The following is a 21,706-nucleotide window of genomic DNA, read 5'->3' on the forward strand; positions in this document are numbered from 1 at the left end:
TAGCCAATAGAGCAGCCCTAATTAGTTCTCTCTGCCTCTGGCTTTAGGGGTAATCAACACAAGTAAATCTGTAGTTTAAAAGTCTATGTGGAAATTCAGATTGTAATAGAAAATAAATTAAGGGCTCATTACTTCAAAGGAAATTCATTATATAATATTTTTCAGATAGGCATCTCTCTAGTGCTTTTTTTAATTATTTTTAAAAGTGTGTAGCTGAAGTTATCTAGTGCATTTTAAATATGATTCAACATCAGGGTAAACACATATTCCAGTGATGCTTTCTTTGCCTAAAATAAACCAGTATGGGATATTAGCTTGGGGCACTATCTTCAGAACTTATGGTACATTCTTATGAATATCCTTCTGGTAGCAAATTTAATCCTTCGATTTTGGGGTAGGGAGGCATAAGCCAAAGCCAAGTGGCACCTCCTATAATGCCTGTTACAAACAAGCTGCTCTGTGAATACTGGTTAAATACAATAATCAAGGAAATCATATTTTTTATTGAATAAAAGGTTAAGACATTTTCTTGTATGTTTCTTCAATGAAATACTCTAATATTTTGCATTCGTTAGTTTGAATGTATACAATTTAGTTTACAGCCCCTTCAACATAAAATAGTGTGTCTAAAATATAAATATATTGGGGTAATTTCGAAATTAAGAGAAAAGAATGTCCTATATGGACCTCAGCTTGCCTCAGCTGGTTCCATAGGCCAGAGTCAACAAAGACCTATTGTAATTCAACAAACACAATAGCAAAGAGTCAATCTGATAAGCCAGATCTGATAAATCCAATTCTGGATCATGAGAAAATACTATTTCTAAAAATGCAAACCATTAAAAGTCAAGATTTAATTACAGAAGTATCTTTATTTTAAAAAAGGAGGAGCCAATTATTTGTGGGCATTGTAAATACTTTCACTATCTAAAAACTATCTGGAATTACTAAAAGAATCTATATTTTATTCATGAATATTGACCCACTGGATCAAAGCGTTATTTTCCAGTTTAGGCCTGACGAATGTTTCTGGTACCTAAGTCCTGGCAAGTGTACTTATTCTTGCCCCAGTCCCAACATGATCACTGCACCCCAATCTCTGAAGTGTTACAATGAATGATGAACCAAAACTTCAGGGGTTCCTGAAAGCTGGTATTAAATTAAAAACAAAGCAGCCAAAACTCTTTGCAAATGACTTCTCTGATGGGAACAATTATTTCCAACCTGTGTCAGAGGAGAATTCTCTTCTAGGTGCCTAGGGAAGAGTGATAAAAATGCTGAGTGTATTAGTCAAGGTCATCTGGGAAGATTGTTTTGTGGTTTATTCTTCCAAGCCCCTGACTCATCCAACGTTATTGATATACCTGTAGCATGATTATCAATGTAACTAATACATTTTTTTTTAAATACGGCATGTAACACCCTCACCTTTAATGTTTCTCAGATCATAACTTCACTAGCTCAGCTATGAGGCTCCCCCAAACTGGAGCTATTCTACTCATATATTTACTTAGTTTCAAAGAGCAGGAAGCCAGCAAAGGTGGAGAAGCGTTGGTGGTCCCCATGGAGAGCACCATTGCCCATTCTCAGCCAAACTTCATCCCCTTTGGCTAGCTTCAGCACAGCATGGTTGCTGGATGTATCTGATTTCCCCTTTGTTTCATAGCTGGAAAGGAAAAGAGGGAAAAACTACTTAGTCATTACAGTGGACAGCCAGCTCGTCACCAAAATCTGACTTCCTCCTCTCATGTGCTTTAGTCCTGTGATTAAGTTCTCTAAATGGCGTGTGAGCAGAAATGACATGTGCCACTTCTAGGGCTGGCCAATAACACTCTTGCAAATACCTGTCCTTGCTTCTTTTTCATTATAACTGTCTGGAATGTTAATGACAATGACTAGAATGACCTTGGAAGCCATATGTTGATGTCTAGGTTCTTGAAGACTGTATAGAAGAGAACTCTCTCTCCGCTGCCCCAACCTGAAACGTCCACTCTGGGCTGTTTGAAGAGAAGAAAGTTCTATTATGTTTGAGCCATTACATTAGGTATTTGTTACAATAGCTTGGCTTCCCCCAACTAATCTAGATTCTGGTACTAAAGGAGAGTGCTGCCGTGACCCAAATGAAAATATGTTTCATTGGCTGATGGTCAGGCAGGGAGCAGCGAGGAAACAAATATTGTGTGTTGGAAAGCAGAAGACCCATGTTATGCTGTGGCAAAACATTTGGGAAAACGCTATAACTTGGAAGATAGGCCTATTGCCTGTACACTTAGTAAAGGAATGATTGGAAAAGCCAAAATACTCTCTGCTGCTTTTGAAAAGATGTTTCTGAAAAATATGAGCTTAGACCAGAACTGACATGTTTGAAGCAGAGGAATTAGAGTCTAGACAGTTGGGGCACAATAAAGTTGGAAAAGCCAAGGGTTTTTATACCTGGAAGAGCAGAGGTAAAGATGATAAAGACTTCTCAGTCAATCAAATAGACACAGCTATAGCACATTCTGATGGACTAAAAATGTTGCCTTTTCTTTTTTGCTATTTCAAATACACCTTCCCACTCAGGCCAGGCTCCAGAAGAAAACATATCAATTGTCACAAGTTGTCAAAAATAACAGAGAAAAGGTAACAGCCACAGCATTTTTCAATTATAAGTCATAGCCCATTTAATTGTGGGCAAGTTGTTGGCTTTCTGCCTCTGTGCCACATCCTGAGCTAACATCAGAGTAAAGTGCAATATTTCTTTTTAAAATATGTGTTCCGGCCGGGCACGGTGGCTCACGCCTGTAATCCTAGCACTCTGGGAGGCCGAGGTGGGTGGATCGTTTGAGCTCAGGAGTTCGAGACCAGCCTGAGCAAGAGCGAGACCCCATCTCTACTAAAAATAGAAAGAAATTATATGGACAGCTAAAAATATATATAGAAAAAATTAGCCGGGCATGGTGGTGCATGCCTGTAGTCCCAGCTACTCGGGATGCTGAGACAGGAGGATCCCTTGAGCTCAGGAGTTTGAGGTTGCTGTGAGCTAGGCTGACGCCACGGCACTCACTCTAGCCTGGGCAACAGAGTGAGACTCTGTCTCAAAAAAATATATATATATAAAAAAAAAATAATAAAATAAAATAAAATATGTGTTCCCTAAGGAGCTCTGGGGCTAGGTTGATAGGACCAGAGCAGCAGCACAGCGTGAAACAGGGAATCTACTCCCAGCTCTCTCAACCTGCCTGCCCAGAACAGATGCCATCAACAGAGCCAAGCCTAAGCCTCAGGCAAAGGGCACAGGACAGTAGGAAAGAAGAAATGGTAGAGAGAGGGAAAAAATAATGACTTGAGAAAGTAATCCAAATGACTGGCCATAGGGAATGCTGCCAGTAATCAATTCAAGGCCTCTCATCACCCTGCTGATACTCAAGTTCATCAGATTTATTTCTTACCAAATAGTAATCATTGGCACGTGGCCATATACTGGTATATGAGGGCTCTCACTGAGGACAGGGGCTATCCCAGGCTCTGTGATTCCTATACACTTTCCTGTCATTGGGCATTCTTTGAGCAAACAATGGGGAGATCAATGAGACCTGTCACAGAAGAGACCACCTACCTGTACATGCTGAAGACCGTATTGCCATTGTGCATAAGGTACACATACACTTCCTCAACATCCTCGTGCTTCATCATGCTGAACGTGAAGAAATACACACCTGAAAAAGGCAAGTATTTATCCATGTTTCTATTAACATATTTTACCTTGAGTACCTGAAGATAGCACAGAGATAGGCCAAATGACTTCATACTTCTTTTGTTGATATTCTACATAGCGTGTAGTTTCTTCTTAGCCTTTGTGTGCATGAGTGTCCTTTTTCTGCTCACTTTCTAAGTGCTTTAAAATTTTTTGAGACTTTCTCAATGTGTACATTGTGTATCCCTAATAAGATTAGAAAGTCTTTAAAGGAAGGAGTCTACCTTACTTTAGCTGTAAGTGCCTTGTCCCCTGACAAAGTGCTTAGAGCAAAGTACATGCTATTCCTAGGTATAGGTTAACTGTCGTCAGCATCTACCCCAGGACTCAGACTGGCAGATGCAGAGCCTTGTGGATGAGCACATGATGTTCCATGGCCTGACAAAATGAGCAAAGTGTAACATAACAGATGAGTATACTCGCCAAAGGAGCCAGCCAAAGATAAGGAAATACTGAAGCACAGAATAAATGTTTACTAGTTCTAAAGAAATAGCTCCAGTAATTTCTCATGTTATTCATTGTAAGTCAGTGAAATTATGTACAATAAATAGAAAGGTCCAACTTGGATTCAGCAACAGGACCTTGTCATGAAAAGTCTGTATCCCCCTCATTTGAAAAAGACCAACATATTTTAAGAGATTCGAGTTTTCTTATAAGAGCCTAGCGTTCCTGATTGAAAGCAGTCAATATGACCTGATATACTCTAAATACCAATGCAGAAGATACTTTCACTGAATGATTAAGAAGAATCCAATAGTAAACAGACATGCTAAAAGAAAAATCTCTTTTTTTTCTTTGCACCCAACCCCACCAGAAAAATCTTTCCAACTCTAAATAATTTTGGATTTGGGTGTGCATTTTAGAAAGGTGAATGGACATAAGTCATCAAGCTCTTATTGATTTCCATGTTACATTTTCACACTAATGGCCTTTCAAGGGAAAAACCCAGAAACATCTAAAAAAAAAAAAATAGCACTGAACAGTTTTATTTATTTTCCAAAAGTGCGATCAAGTAAGATAGAAGCTATAATGTGCCACATTGATCCATCTAGTTCTGAGTCAAGTCAAACCAAATGAGGAAGTATGATTATGCTTTGTCTAGTACCAGACATGCATACTCAATGCGCTGGGATCAAAGGAAACAGTATAAAAATTCATCTTGCTCATTCATATGCCTAGAGATTGGCTCACAGATGAAAAGTAAAGGCGGATAAAAATTAAAGAACTCAAAGAAAGTAGCTGATAGGTGTTTAGTTTTTCACATTTTACAATTTCATATTAGACACACACATGACAATTTTCAGTGCCTCAGGAAGATACAGCTGGAATCAAAATGACAGGAAAATATATTGGTTTTCCTAAAAAAAGATGAGTACTATGAAAAATAGATTGCAGAAACATTTTAGAAAGAGCAGATTAAGAAACCAGATGGTGAATAAATGAAACATCTAGAGTCGGAAATACAGAAGTGAATGTATATTACATCCACACATGGCTTTCTTCTGCAAGGGAAGGTACTGAAACCAGAGGCAACACACCTGCACTATAGTTCCAGGTCTTTGTAGTGCTGTCACTGCAAAAATCAGCCTTCTCTGTTTCATCACTCCCAAAGTCAAATAAAATAAAATAAAATGGCCTTTTTGCCATCTATTGGATGAGGTTGAAACAGAAAACTATGGGAGTCAAATGATGGTTGTTATTGTCAGAATGATGTCCAGCCCAAGAAAGTTCTAAAACACTAAACTAAATCCTTAGGCTTTGATTGTGAAGCCATTGAACTCTGTGAAACCATTGACCAGGTATAGCTAGGCACTAATATAATCTGTGGCACTGATGGTGTCTAACAAAATAGATCTAGGAAAATTATAATAACATAAACCTTCAGAGCAGAGCATATGAGAATGTTCAAAGCTGATTGAAATGTGATGAAAGATTGCTTCAACCACTTCATATATCCGTTCATTTCTGACTTAAGCTGGGGGGAAAATAGATCCAGGCACACATTAAAAGTACTTGTGACAAACCTAACATGACTGATTAAAAAAAAATAGGGTCAGGCACTCCTTGGGGTGGTGGCAAGGGGAGGACACAGTTACGACATTTATACTATGAGAATTATGTTCTAAGGACTTTCAAAAGCTGAGAAAACTATGCCCTCTTAGGGATTATTTGATTCAGTTCAAATCAGAGCTAATAATCTTAATAACCATGGCCATAGTTTTTAAAGGAGTTTTTGTCTTTTCAGATTCTAATTCGTTTACTTTGAAATCCAACAGAAACCTATATGAGCTGCTTGTTTTAACCTGCAACAGAAAGAATGTTTAACTATCCTGTCTTCCTTTATTTATTCCTTCCCCTTCATACTTCCCTCCTTTCCTCCCTCCCCCTCCTTTCTGTCCTTCTTTTCTTCCTTCTTTTTCTTGATTACTAGATTGATTAATTCAGTCATTCATTTATTTTTACATCTCACCTGATACTGGGGCCCCGAATCTACCAGTCATGACGTCAAAGAAGTTTCCGATGTTGGTCTCAACACTGCTGAAGATAATTCCGCTGTTCTGATTGCTAAAGTGAGTTGCTAGAGAAGCCATGAACGCAATCTACAGAAAGAATTGGTGGCCAATTAATTAGCGATTTATCTTAAAGAAACAAAGTTTTTATACAGGTTAATTTATTGCAACATTATTCATAACAGCAAGACTGGCAATAATGTCAATCTATGGAGAAAAGTAAATAAATGATGGTAATTTCTAACATGTTTATGCCATGCAGCCAGTCCAATGATAATGTATAGCAACAGTTCTGAACATATATTTCCAAGATCATTAGTATTTGAAATGCTTTTGGAAATTTTGAAATTCTATTATCAAATAATACTGGATAAATTTAGATAAATTCTCCACTGATAGCTATTAAATGCACATTGGCATATTAAAGGATCTGAGAAACCCACCAATCAAACATCATTTTAGTTTTGTTAACCCTGCATTACTTTTTCCCCAAAAGAAGTCTATTAATTCTTATGGAATAAATTCTTCGAATACACTTTGAGAATTCTTGATTTTGATCTAAACATGTATATGTAAATAATGGGAAAATATCTTTAATACATTGTTTACTTATAAAGCAGGCCACACAAGGTCATTATGGCCTGAGAATGGACATTGTTAAGGGTGTCTGTGTGGGTGGTGTTATTGTTTGGGCAAATTGAGAAAAAAAACTGCAACAATATCCACAAAATTATTAATATCAGGACTCAGTAGAAGTTTCATGGGAAATTTTTCCTTTTTTCATTACACCTATAATTTTCAAATGAGCATGTATTAATTTTATACTCAGAAAAAAGATATATTAATTTTAAAGCTATAGCATTATATTTATTTACATGAAGAGATGTTCAGGACATATTGTCATTTGTGAAATAAAGAAATAATATGTACCATTATAAGTATGCATAAATCTAAAAGTTATGTAATTCTATGTTAATAGTAATCATCTCTGGACACATTTTGTTATTTTTTACACAGCTGCTTTCTAATTTTTTTAACAATGAAAAGTTATGTGAATAATCTTTACAAGGCACAAAGAAATGTTTCAGTTGTCTAAAATTTAGAAAAAATGGCTTAATAAACAAATTATTTATTTGAATATTAGAACAACTAAGATTTCTCGGGATGATTTTACATTAAAAAATGTCATATTAGAACAGTAAATTTAGACTTAGGGGAACAAGAGAAGCCATTTAATGCCAGCACCCATTCTTGGGACTGATTACGAATACTTCATGTGTAACCTTTTATGAGACATTGAAAGCCTCTGTCCAATCAGTGAAAAATCAGTGAAGAAAATTAATTTAAGAAACCTGCTCATGGTGGCAACCAAGAGGCTCTATGAGTTTGGGAATAAAACTATCTCCTGGGTTCAAAGATATGAGATTGAGTCCCAGCTCTATTAATTCTGTGTCACTTAGCAAGTCATTTAGTATTTGAGCACCAAATTTTTATATCCCCTAAGTGGAAAATGGGGCACTACTATTACTTTTCTTCCCCCTCCTCCTACTGCTACTGCTACAACTATTGTTACTACTTCTGTACTACAGATGTCCAAAGACAGTGTTGAAGTTTCAAATGTTAAAAATTGACAATAACAGAAGAGCCTTAGGATAATTCCACCTGTCAAGAAATGTTTTTGCTGGAAACCTCCACTGGAGAATGAGCTTTGAAAGTCAATGCCAATCCTTTGTCCAAAGGAGTCACTGGGACTGAGTGTGAATTAGATTAATAAATTCTTTAACTTGCTAAGTTTATTTGTCTTCAAAGAATGTGAAGTCCCCTCCTTCACATTCTGCCTCAGACCCAAATGATTGTATTGTGGTTTTAGGATAAAATAGTTGACGGAGCAAATTTAATAACTGCCCAGAGTGTTCTCTACCAAACTGGCTACTCCAGGGCCCATTAGCCATGGTTTCATCATTCATAGATTCTGGGTTAGAGTTTCTAGCCGGCAGATGTTTATTGTCCACCTTAGTAAATATCTTAACCTGCCATCTCTCTCCCTTTTCTTTGTAAATTTATACTGGCATATATATCCCAGGTTGCTGAAATTACTAAATGGCATTCATTAAAAAGTTACTAAAAACCAAAAAAAGCATTAGAGTAACACATTAACTATTCAAGTTATTTTAAACTTGAAAAACCAAGGCCCAGAAAAGTGACGAAACTTATCCAGGGTCAAACAACAACCATGTGTGCCCAAATAAAAGGCAAAGTTTCCTCTGTTTGATCTTTCAAACAAGAATCACTTCATTTTCTAGTTTTTCTGAAGTCTCTCATGTTACAGGATTTTCTCTCAATTACTTTATTTTAGCTACAAGTCATTATTTTGGGAAGACATTAGCTAAAAACGAACTTAATTTTAAAAATGCTAGTCTTCAATATTGATAGAAGTCCCCTCAAAGAATCAGTTTTAAAATATTAGCCAAAAGAAAAAAAAATTAACCCAAACTTAGTAATTTTTCTTGGTGACCTAACCTCACATTTACAAGTTTAAGATGTTGTTGGCAACAAGAATTTTAAAGGTCATTTAACAGAGAAATGGACAGTGAATAAATAGGTACTTGAGTTTGGGGCAAAATATACAGCTATAACCTTATAAATGGATTTTTAAAGCAATCCTGAAGTGAGTATGACCTTGTCCAGAACACTCTGAGTGGATAACTCAAAAATAAAATGTATCCAGTTGATAAAGAAGATACTGGCAAGAAAAGTTTAAAGAAAAATTGAATCACAAAATCTGAGTTGACAGAAACTGATATGTATTAATATTCATGTATTGATTTAAATATGTAAATGTAATAAAATTAATAAAACATTTTAAGTAGACATTTTGCCATTTCATTTATGTATCTAAATATTTATATATTCAAGTTGGCCCAAATCCTTTTTATCTAACATATCTTCTCATTGGAGAATAGATGAGTTCATATTCAGGGATGCCTTGGATTTTGGTCCTATGAGGAGGTTGGATTTCACTCTCCTTAAATTTCTCTCCTCCCTAAGAACGATCTCAAACCGTCTCTTTGGACAGCATGGGGAATGCACGCTCAGATTTACTCAGGATTGATGGTGGTGCCAGGAAGTGCTCAGACCTGGTTCCCGGCCACCTGTGGTCAGGAAGGTTTAGAAGTCAGGAGATGGTTTACCTGCAGTTCTGGTGGAACGCCAGGGTAGCCCTTCTCTCCTTTGGGGCCGTGATGCCCCCGCTCCCCTCGAGGCCCCAGGTCACCTTTGTCACCTTTCTCACCTTTGGCCCCTTCATGGCCAGTGGCTCCATTATTGCCATTGTTTCCGTGGTTTCCTTAAACAACCAGACAGCATCATGTGAGAAAACCCAGTTGCTCATGCTCTCCATTTATTTTTAGACAAACTCTCCAAACTGAATTGTAAAAGGGACCATTTGAAACAATCCCAGATGCAGCCTAGGGGACCTTTTTTAAACAAGGCACTAGGCTCTGAAAATAGCCTTAGAGATCCTAAGGCTCCAAAGCCTGTTCAGCCTATAAAGCAAAGCTTGGATGAAATACTGTGCAGAAGACTGATTATCACATTAAAGATTAGAAGCCTAACTATCCACCAATACTGGAAGGGCTAAATTTTTTTAAATGGCATATTCAAGTAAATGATGCTATTTAGTCATTAAAAAATAATGCTGAGCAAAAATATTTAATGATACATAGTGATATTCATGATATTTTTAGATTAAAAAGTTATGAATAAATAGAGATAGCATAATACTATTTTTATTTGGAAAAATTATGTATTATATATTACATCCATAGGGCAAAAAGACTAAATTACATAAAATATTTACAGTGATTCCTTTCTAAACGATGAAATGTGAGTGAGTTTCATGCAATTCTATGTATATTTTCTATTTCTTTGAAGTTTTCTACAAAGGATACATATCATTTTTATAACTGAGGAAAAAGTAAACTCATTGATTAAAAAAGTCATAACAATAATTTTGAAAGAGTTCAGTATAATTTCAACTCTTCAATTTGCCAGTAAGAGATAATTTCTTTGCCTGTTCCTTATTTTTATATTTGCCTGTTCCTTTTGCTGTTTGTTTTGCATGCTACCTTTGATCAGGCATCATACCAGGCTTACAATCCTTCTAAATGGGTGAACTTTGTTTGACAAGTTAATGTATTCAGTAACAAAGCCATTCCTGATGGGAAACATTTAACCAGGGCCAGCCTGTAACCTCAGAAGAGATGAGACCTGAGAAGATTTTAGAAGGGTCTAAATATCCCCCACACTACATCACTGCACCTGCTGGCTGCTGCCCTCCATGGGGGGCAATGACATAGCCAGTAATCACAGTTTAAAGTCTGACACAGGATTTTCTGATCATAAATTTGGTTTTGTGTGAGAAGCTACTCAAAATTACAAAAAAATTAAACCACATTTGATAAATATTAACACCAATGGGGGTAAGTCAGAGAAGAGCAGGTGGACTTTGGCCAAACCCTAAGGCCAGGTCCTACCCCCAGGAATTGACCTGAGAAAGAAGAGGACAAAAAACAACAACAACAACAACAAAAAAACCCCAACCCAGATAGGTTTCAGAATTCTAGGATAGAGAGGACCTGGGCTTCCCTTTCCCCAGCTGACCCAGAGTAGCAGCAAGCTCCCAGGATTCCTCTGAGCTGGGGACACCGGTGCGTTAGAGATGGCCAAAATGTTGGCCTAGAGGGGCCCAGTGTAGCTCCAGATCATTCCCTGTGCCACCACAAGTTCTTGGAGTGGAAAAGTGTTTTCGTAAGCCCAGGAGAGGCACGAGAGTCAACTGAGAGACAGCTGAGTACTTGGAGCCCCTGAAACTGGTGGAAGAAAAGCTTAACTGAACCTGGAGTCACAGAGAAAGATGCACAGCCCAGTGAACGGCACCATGAAGGTGACTGCAGCCCAGTCCAGTAAGCTCTTCCCCCTCTCCTGCCAGGCTTCATAAATCCTCTGAAAGCTATTAACAGATACCATGTACTGTATACAGCCCATTATGGCAGAAATGCTGGAACTAAGACAATGTCCCAGTGAAGATCTAGTAGTTTCAGACTCAGTGCTGGCGAAAAGCAGCCCAGCCTAGGAACCTGGTACCCCAGGGGGCCTGGAGCCTAGTGGATTCTGTGAGTGGTACAGAGAATAAATATTGCAGGGTTGATACTGTTCTACCTACACTGGCTTTAAAAACCCAGCTCCCCACCCAACTCTCTTTCTGTTGGGTTTGCCGTGCATACCCTTCGCATCACACACAGGGGGTCCGGATTGTCCAGGTCTGCCCTTGCCTCCCGTTTTGGCCCAGTCTGCAGTTAGACTGGCAGCACCTCTCACTCGTCCTTACCTGGAATGCCGGGAGGGCCTGGTGGCCCAGGGGGGCCTTGGTAGCCTCGGAAGCCATAGTCTCCATGACAACACTTGCTGCAGTCTGGGGGCAGTGCGCCGGTTTGTGGAGACTTTAAAAAGATAGAAAGAGAAGCTTCAGGGAAAGGTACTTGTGAGCAATGAGGATTTTTATATTTCCTCTTGGTCCTTAGGTAAGTTTAACTCCAATCAACCCACAACAACATCAGAAAAGGTGGGATGGGGGAGATGCATCCATGGCACAGGGTCAGGGAGTAGCTCAGGTGAGTCAGTGATCACAGGAAGAGGCGACAAGAAAGTCAGTAGCATGGGGTGGAAGCAGGGTGGTATTTCTGGACAGTTCCTTCCTGCTGCTGCTGTGACAGCAGAGGAAGCAACTTCTTCAGAGGTGGACTTGGAAGCCTTTCCTCCCTTCCCCAACTGCAAATAGCCTCAGATGGAGCTAGATTGAGTAGATGGCCCTCAAATTACAAGAATTATCTCCCTCAAACATAGCTACTAAGCACTCACTGCGTGCTTGATACTGGGTTAAGAGCTGGATTAAGAGTTTTAGAAACCCTGAATTGTAAACGCTAGTTTTTCAAACAGCCACAACACACTTACGTTGCCTCAGGAAATTGGGGAAATAAAATATTCTTTAGTCTAATTGAGTTATTTATTTATTTAAATTGACAACTCAAACTGCATATATTTATCGTGTATGACATGTTGTTTTGAAATATGAACACATTGTAAAATGGCTAAATCAAGCTAATCAACATATGCATTACCCCACAAATTTTTTTTTTCCAGTGAGAGCTCTTAAAATCTATTCTCTTAGCAATTTTCAAGAATGCGATATATTGTTATTAATTAGAAGTTCAATATATTTTTATTGATTATCTACATCTCGAAACAACTTTTACTTCTTCTTCATAAGTATTTAACAAGAGTTCTGTTTCACACATTCCACTTCAAAATGTAAGATGGTAATCCCACTGTTTGAACCAATATTGAACGAGCACTTAGTGGGTATGAAATATGCTTAAATATGACAGTGAGCTAAATGCATATTGATACGAAGATAAATCTCTAGAATTTGTACTTCCTGTGAAGGAGCCAGAGATCTAGTGGAAAGTTGACTGGCAGAAGAGTTCGAATTGCTCATGAAATTTGAACTGTCATCTAAATTGGCAACTTGCCTTTTAATTATGTCATATAAAATGCTTGTGAAAACTTTCCTAGACATCAGTCATAATTCAATGGTCTTTTTAAAGTAGCATGTCGTTGCTAAGGGTTTCCATCAGGGAAGGAAAGGAGGGAGGGTGGGAGGGAAAGCACAAGGGAAAGAGAGGAAGAAAAAAATTAAAATTCAAGTTTTCTCTATCACTAGAAATTCAAGCACAAAACTGGCTCAAGGCTTCACGTTGTTGAACAGTTAGGCCTTACTTTTACTTTTTTTAAAATGAAAAATGGGCTTGGACTTTGTCCTCATTCTCTCATCCCTTTTCCTAAAGTTTTCCACCAAACTATTCCAGGAAAACACCAAACAGCTTCTGTAGTCCAGGCATTCTCCTGCAACAGCTCGGAATTCAAGTCTTGAGTGATCAGGAGCTATAATCTAGAGCTAACTCCTAGTCCTCTCTTCAGTTTACCAGGCCAACCCTGGACAGGTAAGAGTATGTGAAAACCTTTTGTGAAACTGGTAGAGGAAAGAAAATCAACTACAGCAATCACTCTGAGATGAGGGAACTCAGGCTACTTGGAAAGCCAAAGACACCACGGCACCACCCCACATCCTAATCCAAAAATGCAATCTGAGAAGTAAGCATCCATATTTCCTGTTATGGTTTTGCTAATGTGAAATACAGTTTTTGAAACCCCGGAAATTCAGGGCTCTGCCAATGATGAATTTTTGAGATGAAGAAGGGAGGAGACAGAGGGAAAGTCCTGAAGCGAAACCATTTGTGTAAAACAGAATGGAAATACTGAGATGCTTAAGAATGTTGGAAAAATCACCAGACTGGAACCAGCATTCTCATCTCGGTTCTGCATGACCTCAGAGAAGTCACTGCTCCCCAGACATCATTTTTCTTGTCTACTAAATTAGAGGATTGGATGAGATGGTGTTGAGGCACAGAAAATGACTCCCCAAAATACGATGCTTTGGCACGCTGAGTGCTTTGAAAATGGAAAGGCCCCAGAATTAAGTCTCAGATCTAAGGTGAAGGGAGGACAGAAACATCCCACAGAGCAGAAGAGCAAAGGCTGGCTTGATTTTGACTTTCAGTATGAATCCAAACCGTGAAAGCGGGGCCCCACAATCCTTCTGAACTTTTGGGTTTTAAGCAGGAGGTGTCAGAAAAGTTACCCCAGGGATAACTGGCTTATGGCCAACCTTTTATTTAAAAAGAAGGAAAGAGAGAAAGAAGTCTCAGATACAAGGTCTCTCTCTGATCTTCTCCTGCCTTTCGGTCTCTCTGATTCTCTGTCTGGAAGCACCAAGAGAAACTCTCTGGAATTTCCTTAATCTTACTGAGAAAGCTTCTTTCCAAAAGAGATGCAATTGTTTTAAGACCCCCTCCTTAGGAATCTCATCAAATAGCCAGGAAAGATCAACCACCCAGAGATTGGGAGTTGTCACCAAGCCCAGACTTTTCATCTGTTTTCCTGAGGCAGTTCAGAGAGATGACCAGGGAGGTTTTATATGCATAATAAGACAGCCTTTGTTCACCAAGAGGTTCCACCCTCACCTTCCCCAGGGCTTAGAAGAACTTCTACATTCCCGTATCCCTCCTCTCCTATATACTAGGGTATATAAGCATCTGGGTAATCATTGTCATGTGACTCCCCTGTGCTATGAATGTTAAATAAATCTGCATGCCTTTTTCTCCTATTGATCTGCCTTTTCTCAGTCCATTTTCAGGGAAACTTCAGGGTACGAAGGAGGAAGCTTCCCCTCTTCCCTCTTACAATGGTCATGCATTTTCTTTCCAGTTCTACGATACAAACAAAAATACTAAAGTCTTTCCCAAAGCCTCAAATAATAATTTAGAAAGATTTTGTTTTCAAAGTTTTTGTTTTCTTGTATCTGCTCACAAGAAGCTAGCTCCAGCCAATGGGGTTGCTTCGTACTAGAGCTAACTAGGACTGGGGGTGCGTGCTCAGGCTACTTGAGGGCACTTCAAGAGCATACAGCTGCCACCAAGACAGTGGGAGACTTCTGGTTACTACTATTCGGACACCTCCTGAGACCCTCCTATGCCCTTTCCTCACACGTTTCCCCCTTTGACCTCATCTTTCAAAGTTCAGTCAAATGCAATAATGCTTATGAGTCTTTTGCTGGACTCTCAGAACAAGTCGGACAAGATGTGCTAATTCAGACATTTTTCTTAGTTAAGGGAGAGATTATATATACACGCAGTTACCATCTATGATCTTCTTAAGTTTATCAGCCCCTTTCCCCAAATCAGGTCGAATTTGTACACGGAAGGCATGCACATTTGCAGCATGGGAAGAGAGGGGTATGTCTAGGACAAGCTCCATCCATTTTGTATTATTAGGTGGAGGCCTAGGGCCAGTGACCTAGAATTGAGGTCTGCTACTGGTAAGTGACAGGTGGGAAAGTGAATCCATGGTTCCTTCTTTAACCCAAAGAAGATGGACAAAAAGGGAGAAAAGTAGGAGAGAGGAATGGGTGTCCAGGAAGAGTAGGGGAGATTGATGTGAGTGAATGACAAAGACGCTGCAGAGAAGAAAATGCCAGGAAAAAGGAGTCCAGGTCTGCCCACCCCAGATCTCTGCCCACTCTACTCCACCACGAACCCTACAGCCAGAGCTATCTTTCTAGCACACACATCTGATTGCCTCGCTGCCCTGCTACGAATGAACAAACAAACAAAGCTTTTGCTAGCAAAGCAAAGTCTAAGCTCCTTAACCAGCTGGCAGAATCCTTCCCAGAATGGCACTGACATTGTGTGATGTGCCCCCCATTACACACACAGCCAACTCCTCACGGCTCTCTCGAGTCTCTGCTGTGACACATTAACTTTTTCTTTTAAATCTCTGCTGTGGATAACCATTCTTTTTGTCTCATCTTTTAGGATCCAACTCAGGGACCACCACCACTCTGAGACTTTTTCCTAACTGCCTTTTGCGTATTGACCTTGTTCATCACATGGTGTTTAATTAAACTTAATGTAATTAGCAAAAATTTATCCCCACTAGAGCCCCACACGATGGCTTGCAGATAGGAGTGCAGGCATGTTTATCTTTACGTCATGGTCCCCATCCTACAGGGTGGCACAAAGTGGAAGCCCAGGGAATGCTTGGGGAAGAAATGAATGAAGAAAAAGGAGAAATAAGATAAAAGAAGAGGGTTGGGGGAAGTAGGCAAAGAAGGAAGAATTTATGACGAACAATTTTAAACTGAATCTGTCTCCACATCCATGGGTAGAAGAGTTGTATTGAAAACTTCTAGAATATCAGTGACTCTAAATCTCCTCAATATCTCCCATTGGGATTTGTTTGAAAATACTTGAGGAACCCAGGGTTAGAAGGGTGAAGGAAAATTGTGATTTGGATTTCAGTTGCCTGCTACGTGTTGGTTGCCAGGAAATAACGACCAATGGCAACCTCTAACTACCTGCCTTCTGTTCTCTCTGGGGGCTCACACTGTCTCGGCCAGGAAGGACACCATCTATTGAAATGGGAAGTTCAGATCAAGCCCTGGATAAAAGTGAAGATATCTTCACCACTAAGGAAAATACAAATTAGCATTAATCATCCTTTAGCCAAAAGATTGTCAGATGAATAGACGAATCTCTAAAAGTGACTTTCAAAAAATAGGATATTTCAAGTTTATAATTTCTTCCGTGGCTCCTTAAAAAAGCAATTTTCTCTTGACATAGCCCCACAGAATGGTTTGAGCAACTGCATTGTATGGTCAAGTTAGAAGTCCCGGGTTAGTCCAGATCTGTGTCTGATTCTATGTATAACCAAATAATCAACCCAAACTTCCCAATTCATGGCAGGAGAGGTTTAGATTTCAACCATGTGAAATTTTTAGGATCTATTTAATGCCTAAAAGTTATCAATTCTTGTAGTCGAACCTATTTATTCAAAGATCATATAATTCAAAGTAACTTTTCTTGCCCCCCTCCGTGTGTTTGTTTTTTAGGATACTAAATGCCTAGAAGGTAGGTCAAATCTGTTTCTTCCTGTTCTTAATGTTTTAAATTAAATTGAGTTTCACTAATTTGCAACTCACCATACTGAAAACTTAACTCATTCCCAAGCTACCCTAAAAGAGTTAAAGATATTTTCTTATCTGCTGAGCTTATAACCGGAGAAGTCCTCTGTGACTATCAGGCATCAAATCAAACTACAACAATTAAAATAAAGCATAGCAGAAAAAAATCATATGATAAGGTTTTTATTTAAATACATAGTCTATTTTAGATTTATCTTTTTAAACAGGCTAAACATAGAGGATTAACATCCTAGAATGCTATAAATCAAATAAACAAGACTGGCCTGAAATGTCACAGTGAACTCACACATCAAAGTGAAACACAAACTTTGATTGCTTTTAACAAACTCAAAGAGCGGCTTCTCTCTGCTGGAAAGGATTAAGAAAGCCCAGTTCTCTCAAGAACAGCAAATGGTTATCTGTCTGTCTGTCTGTTTAGGTCAGCACTCCTTTCCTCACCAGCAGAGCAAGAAAGAAATCAAGCCCCGGCATGGCAGGAAGCTGGCTGCCGGGGTTCCCCTTTCTGATGGGGGATGCTACGGCCACCTTTTATCCCATCACGTCAGTGCTACCTCCGCTGACTTTCTAACAGAAGCCGGCAGTCCCTCTTGTACCCCAGAGCAATCCAGAAGGAAACCCACAAGCAGCTTAACAAACTTCTCCAAAGCACCGATCCTAAGGACCTTAGCCAAAGAAAGAATAGCAACAGCAGCAGCCACAAAACTCATCAAGCTTTCACAGAAACCCTTAGAAGAGAATTCCGAGTACCTGGCCCCAGAATGTGGTGATCTGGGCTAGGTCATCTACCTCGGGGTGCGGTAGCTCATCTGGTCTCAGGGATTTTAGGTCTGCAGAAGTGTTATTATCCACAATCCCAGTTTTAGGATGGCTCCGCTCTCTCACTTTCTCCCTCCTGGAGCCGCTACGGCCAGTCTGCTGGTGGCTTTGCACTATTCTTGCCACCACGTTATTAGCTCTTCTGCTCACCTCCATGTATTCATCTTGACACAGGCAAAATGGGAGGAAAAGCAAAGCCAGCATGTGCCAACAGACGAGCTGCCTCCGGAGCATGGTTCTCAACAGAGCCACAGAGCGTCCTGGAGAAGACAGCGGGGCTCCAGGAACGTGGTCTCCTCGGGCAAATGCCAGGGCTGGAGCCGAGAGCTGCAGCAGCTGGGTGGTTTTATACTTTGGTGTGTAATAAATAAGGCTGCAGCCTCGCCAGAGTGACAGCAGCCCTCCCCCCCGGGGCAGAACAGCCCCCATTCATCACTTTCCCACACCACAGGCAGGACGGATTTGTGTGCACAGCTCCCAGTTGGCGGGGTTCGTAAATGTCACACCTTGGCACGTTTTTTGTTAAAGTGTGAAGAAAACATACACAACCAGCTGGAAACAGAGAGCATGTGTCCAGTGGTTTGCTTTCATGATTAGACATGGAAAGGCTGTGCATGCGTGGTCTAAAACGCCTTTTGGAAAAACCTACCCTCACGCTTGCCAGGAAATTCGGGCTTAACTGCATCAGTTCCGTCTGGAATGGCAGTGGGAACCCATTCAGGGCAATCAAGAGAGCTCTCGCTCTCAGGTTGTTGGGTTAGCGTTTCCCCGCTTTGGCACGCTGAAAGTAACTCATTTCCCCTTCCGGATGCCGGCAGCAGAAGGCAGTTGGTTGCCTACGAAACACTGAGCTGAATTCAGATGCAGAGTGTCTGGATTTAGCAAAAGTATTTCCCCGTCCTAGGCTTTATTTCCTTTTCCTCTGAGTTTTCGAAAGCCAAAGTGAAATAGAAGTTAACCAAGTCACTTGTTGTCAGATGAAGATCCAAAGCCCTGTTCTGTGTTAAGAGAAGGTTGTCTCAGGCTACGCTTCCTTGTGAGATATTCTTGAGCAAACTCAAAGCAATGGAGAGCGCCCAACCAAACACGCTGTCCCCAACACAGCAAGACCGGATCGAGAGAATGATCCTTTCCTCTGATTTAGTTGCCATACTTTTATTAATTTGGTCAAAAACCAAATGGACATTCCTAACTTCTTCACAATAATAAATTAAGAGAATTTATACAGTTTTGTCATTAAAAAATGCTTCTATTTACATATGATTTTCTAATATTTCTATTACTCATTCACTCACTTGAGAAAAAGTTATTGGCCCTCTCGCAGAGGATTAGAGAGACCCAGGGACTTTGAGAAGGATGGGTGGCAAGTGCCTGGTGAGGACGAGGGTGGCACTGTGAGGAAGCTTGGAGAAGCCCGCCTGCTGGTGAAGAGACACAGCAGCTGGAGAAAGGGCAGGGGACACAGAGCTGTGGACAGCTGCCCTCCTCACTCAGCTGAGGGCCTGAGAACCAAGAGACACCTCCACAAGTGGCCAGACCTGGCCAAAGCCAGTCTGGCCACTCCCGCAACTGCCAGAACAGCTGTCTCCAGAGCCCACGTTTATACGTAGAAAGGGTCCGGTGCTGGAGACAGGGTGACAGAGTTACTCTGTGAAATAAAAGCCCTCCAGGCCACAATGTAGGGGACTTGGGAGTCGTGCTTAGTCCAAGCAGGCAGTTCCCACCTGGAGGGGGCAGAAAAAGCTAGGCCATCCGCACTCCAGGAGTCTACCTTGGGGCAACTAAAATCTCCTGCCTGGAGGATTCCTTGAGTTCCGTGATGTGCACTGCTGCAAGGCAGATACCTGGGCAAGGGCAGTGCATCAGGCTGTTTCTGGCATTAGCTCTTACTGAGGGTGTTTTTCACAGACCTGGATCAAGAGATGGGGGAAGGATGGCACCTGTGTTTGGAGGGCAGGCAAGTAGACGGGGCTTTGCTGTGGGAAGGAAGGCCCGGGGCAGCGTCTCAGTGGGCATGCTCCCTCATCAGAGAGGCCTGGAGAAAATGCCACAATGCAAGCAATGGCTCCGAAAACTAGGTCACCTAATTCACTGTCTCTGGATCTCGCCATCGGGCCTCTCCCACAACATGGACCATCTGGCTAAGTAACTACAAATCAGCCTCTCTGACTTTCCACCGCATTGAGACTTTCCATGAGTGTTTTTCAATCCCGTCATCTATTCTAGTGGCTCTCGACCCTGGCTGCATAGGGGAAAAAACCAGGGAGCTTCTAAAAATATCAGTGCCTGGATCCCATCCCAGACCAATTGAGTCAGAATCGCTAGTGCAGCCTGGGCATTCGTTTTTAAAAAGTTCCCACAGACTATTCTACCACGCACCAGGGTTAGGACTCACTGACCGGTCCTCTTCTTGACTCGAAGGCATAAGTGATAACAATGCCTATAACTTGTTGAGCGTTTACCATGCACCAGCCAAGTCCTCCTTTGCTTAATCTCACTGACTTCTCTCGGCGAACCTATCTATCACCCCATCTTACAGATGAGCAAACAGAAGCTTAGAGAGGTAAGGTGACCTGCCCAGTGTTGGACTCCATCTCCCCTCCGGTGCCCTTCTCCTTCCTACAGAGAAGTGGGGAGAGCAGTGAGAGGCTGGCAGCAGAGACCAGGAGGCCAGTCTGAGAGCTGCCAGGGGACTTTTCTCAAGAATCTGAGGTCAGAGAGTGTTCCGGGTTGGATGGTGTCTCCCCAAAAGATATTAAAGCCCTAACACCTAGTGTCTGTGAGTGTGACCTTTTTGAATATAGTGTCTGTTGAAATAAATTAAAATGAAGACTGGGCCTGAAAGATCACTGAGAAGACAAAGCCAGTTAGGCCCCATAAGTGACCTTAACCTTGCTTGATTTGCAAACATAAGCAAAATGTAACTTGAGATATTTTTTGTAAATGCCTATATTAAAGAAAAACAGAACTCAAGCTCAACCAATCAGACGCTTTCTAACAGGGTAGACTAAATAAGACGACCGTATAATGTAACCAATCAAATATTTTCTTTGCTTTACTTCTTGTTCAGTTTATAAAAGACCCACTGCTGTGTCTTGTGGTTCCTTAGTGGCACTCCTGAACTTCTGGTTGCGAGCTGCCTGATTCATGAATTGCTGTTTGTTCAAATAAACTCTTTAAAACTTTATTGTGCCTCAGTTTACTTTTCAACAGGTCATTATAGATGATCAACTTAAGATGAGGTCATTAGGGTGGACCCTAACCCAATATGACTATGTCCTTATAAAAAGAGGAAATCTGGACACAGAAACAGACATGCACACAGCAAGAACACCTTGTGGAAATGAAGGCAGGGATTAAGGTGGATGCATTTACAATCCAAGGAACACCAAAGACCGCCAGCAAACCACGAGGAGGTAGGTGAGAGGCATGTAACAGATCACCTCCTCACAGCCCTCAGGAGGAACCAACCTGCTGACACCTTGATCTCACACTTCAAGACCCCAAAACTGTAACACAGTAATACGTCTCTTTAAGTCACCTCATTTGTGACACTTTACCACGGCAGTCTTAGCAGACAATACAGAGAGTGTGTATGAAAACTTAAAACAAAACAACTCCAGACTCTACCATCTTGCGCATGAGGAGATGGTAATCTGAAAATAGCCAATTGCTCAAGTTCACAGATGACAAGTGACAAACCTAGGCCGAGGAATATAGGTCTCTTTTACTTCCCTCCAGTACTTTCCCATTAAGTGCATTTTAAAGCTTAGTTTATTATTAAACCTTATGTGCGATTATCGTAACTTAGGGTTATGATCCAGGATGTCCCTTGTATCTGGTTTTCAAAGATGTGAATAAGAATTGGATGTAATTTCTTGCCTATGGATTGAATATTAAAAACATCTAGAATCTATGCCAGGTAAATTCCCAGGAGGGCATGGAGTCCCAGTTCCACGTAGATATCTCTGGCTATGAACGCTC

The 21,706-nt window shown here is 40.6% G+C and overlaps 1 protein-coding gene across 2 annotated transcripts; it reads right to left on the reverse strand.

Annotated features, from left to right (window-relative positions):
• Positions 1–1,041: 1,041 nt before the first annotated feature.
• Positions 1,042–19,264, reverse strand: C1QTNF3 (C1q and TNF related 3). Of its 2 annotated transcripts, none has more exons than XM_069492647.1 (6): positions 17,873–19,264; positions 11,636–11,747; positions 9,438–9,592; positions 6,207–6,336; positions 3,599–3,698; positions 1,042–1,666 (listed from the first exon to the last, which is right to left on the reverse strand). In XM_069492647.1, exons 1-6 carry the CDS (start codon positions 18,149–18,151, stop codon positions 1,507–1,509), a joined length of 936 nt encoding a protein of 311 aa, XP_069348748.1. In that variant the 5' UTR covers positions 18,152–19,264; the 3' UTR covers positions 1,042–1,506. The 2 variants fall into 2 exon arrangements, with proteins under 2 accessions (XP_069348748.1, XP_069348747.1); XM_069492646.1 differs by having other exon boundaries at positions 17,654–19,264.
• Between the last annotated feature and the right edge of the window lie 2,442 nt (positions 19,265–21,706).

This window comes from Eulemur rufifrons, chromosome 17, assembly GCF_041146395.1.
Source record: "Eulemur rufifrons isolate Redbay chromosome 17, OSU_ERuf_1, whole genome shotgun sequence".
Taxonomy (NCBI): Eukaryota; Metazoa; Chordata; class Mammalia; order Primates; family Lemuridae; genus Eulemur; species Eulemur rufifrons.

Coding starts and splice junctions, on each gene's coding strand:
- C1QTNF3 (XM_069492646.1), bottom strand. CDS start 18,151: ATGGGGGCTGTTCTGCCCCGGGGGGGAGGGCTGCTGTCACTCTGGCGA. Junction 6,337..9,437: donor GCGTTCCACCAGAACTGCAG/GTAAACCATCTC, acceptor TTCTTTCTGTAG/ATTGCGTTCATGGCTTCTCT. Junction 1,667..3,598: donor ACGGTCTTCAGCATGTACAG/GTAGGTGGTCTC, acceptor TTTCCTTTCCAG/CTATGAAACAAAGGGGAAAT.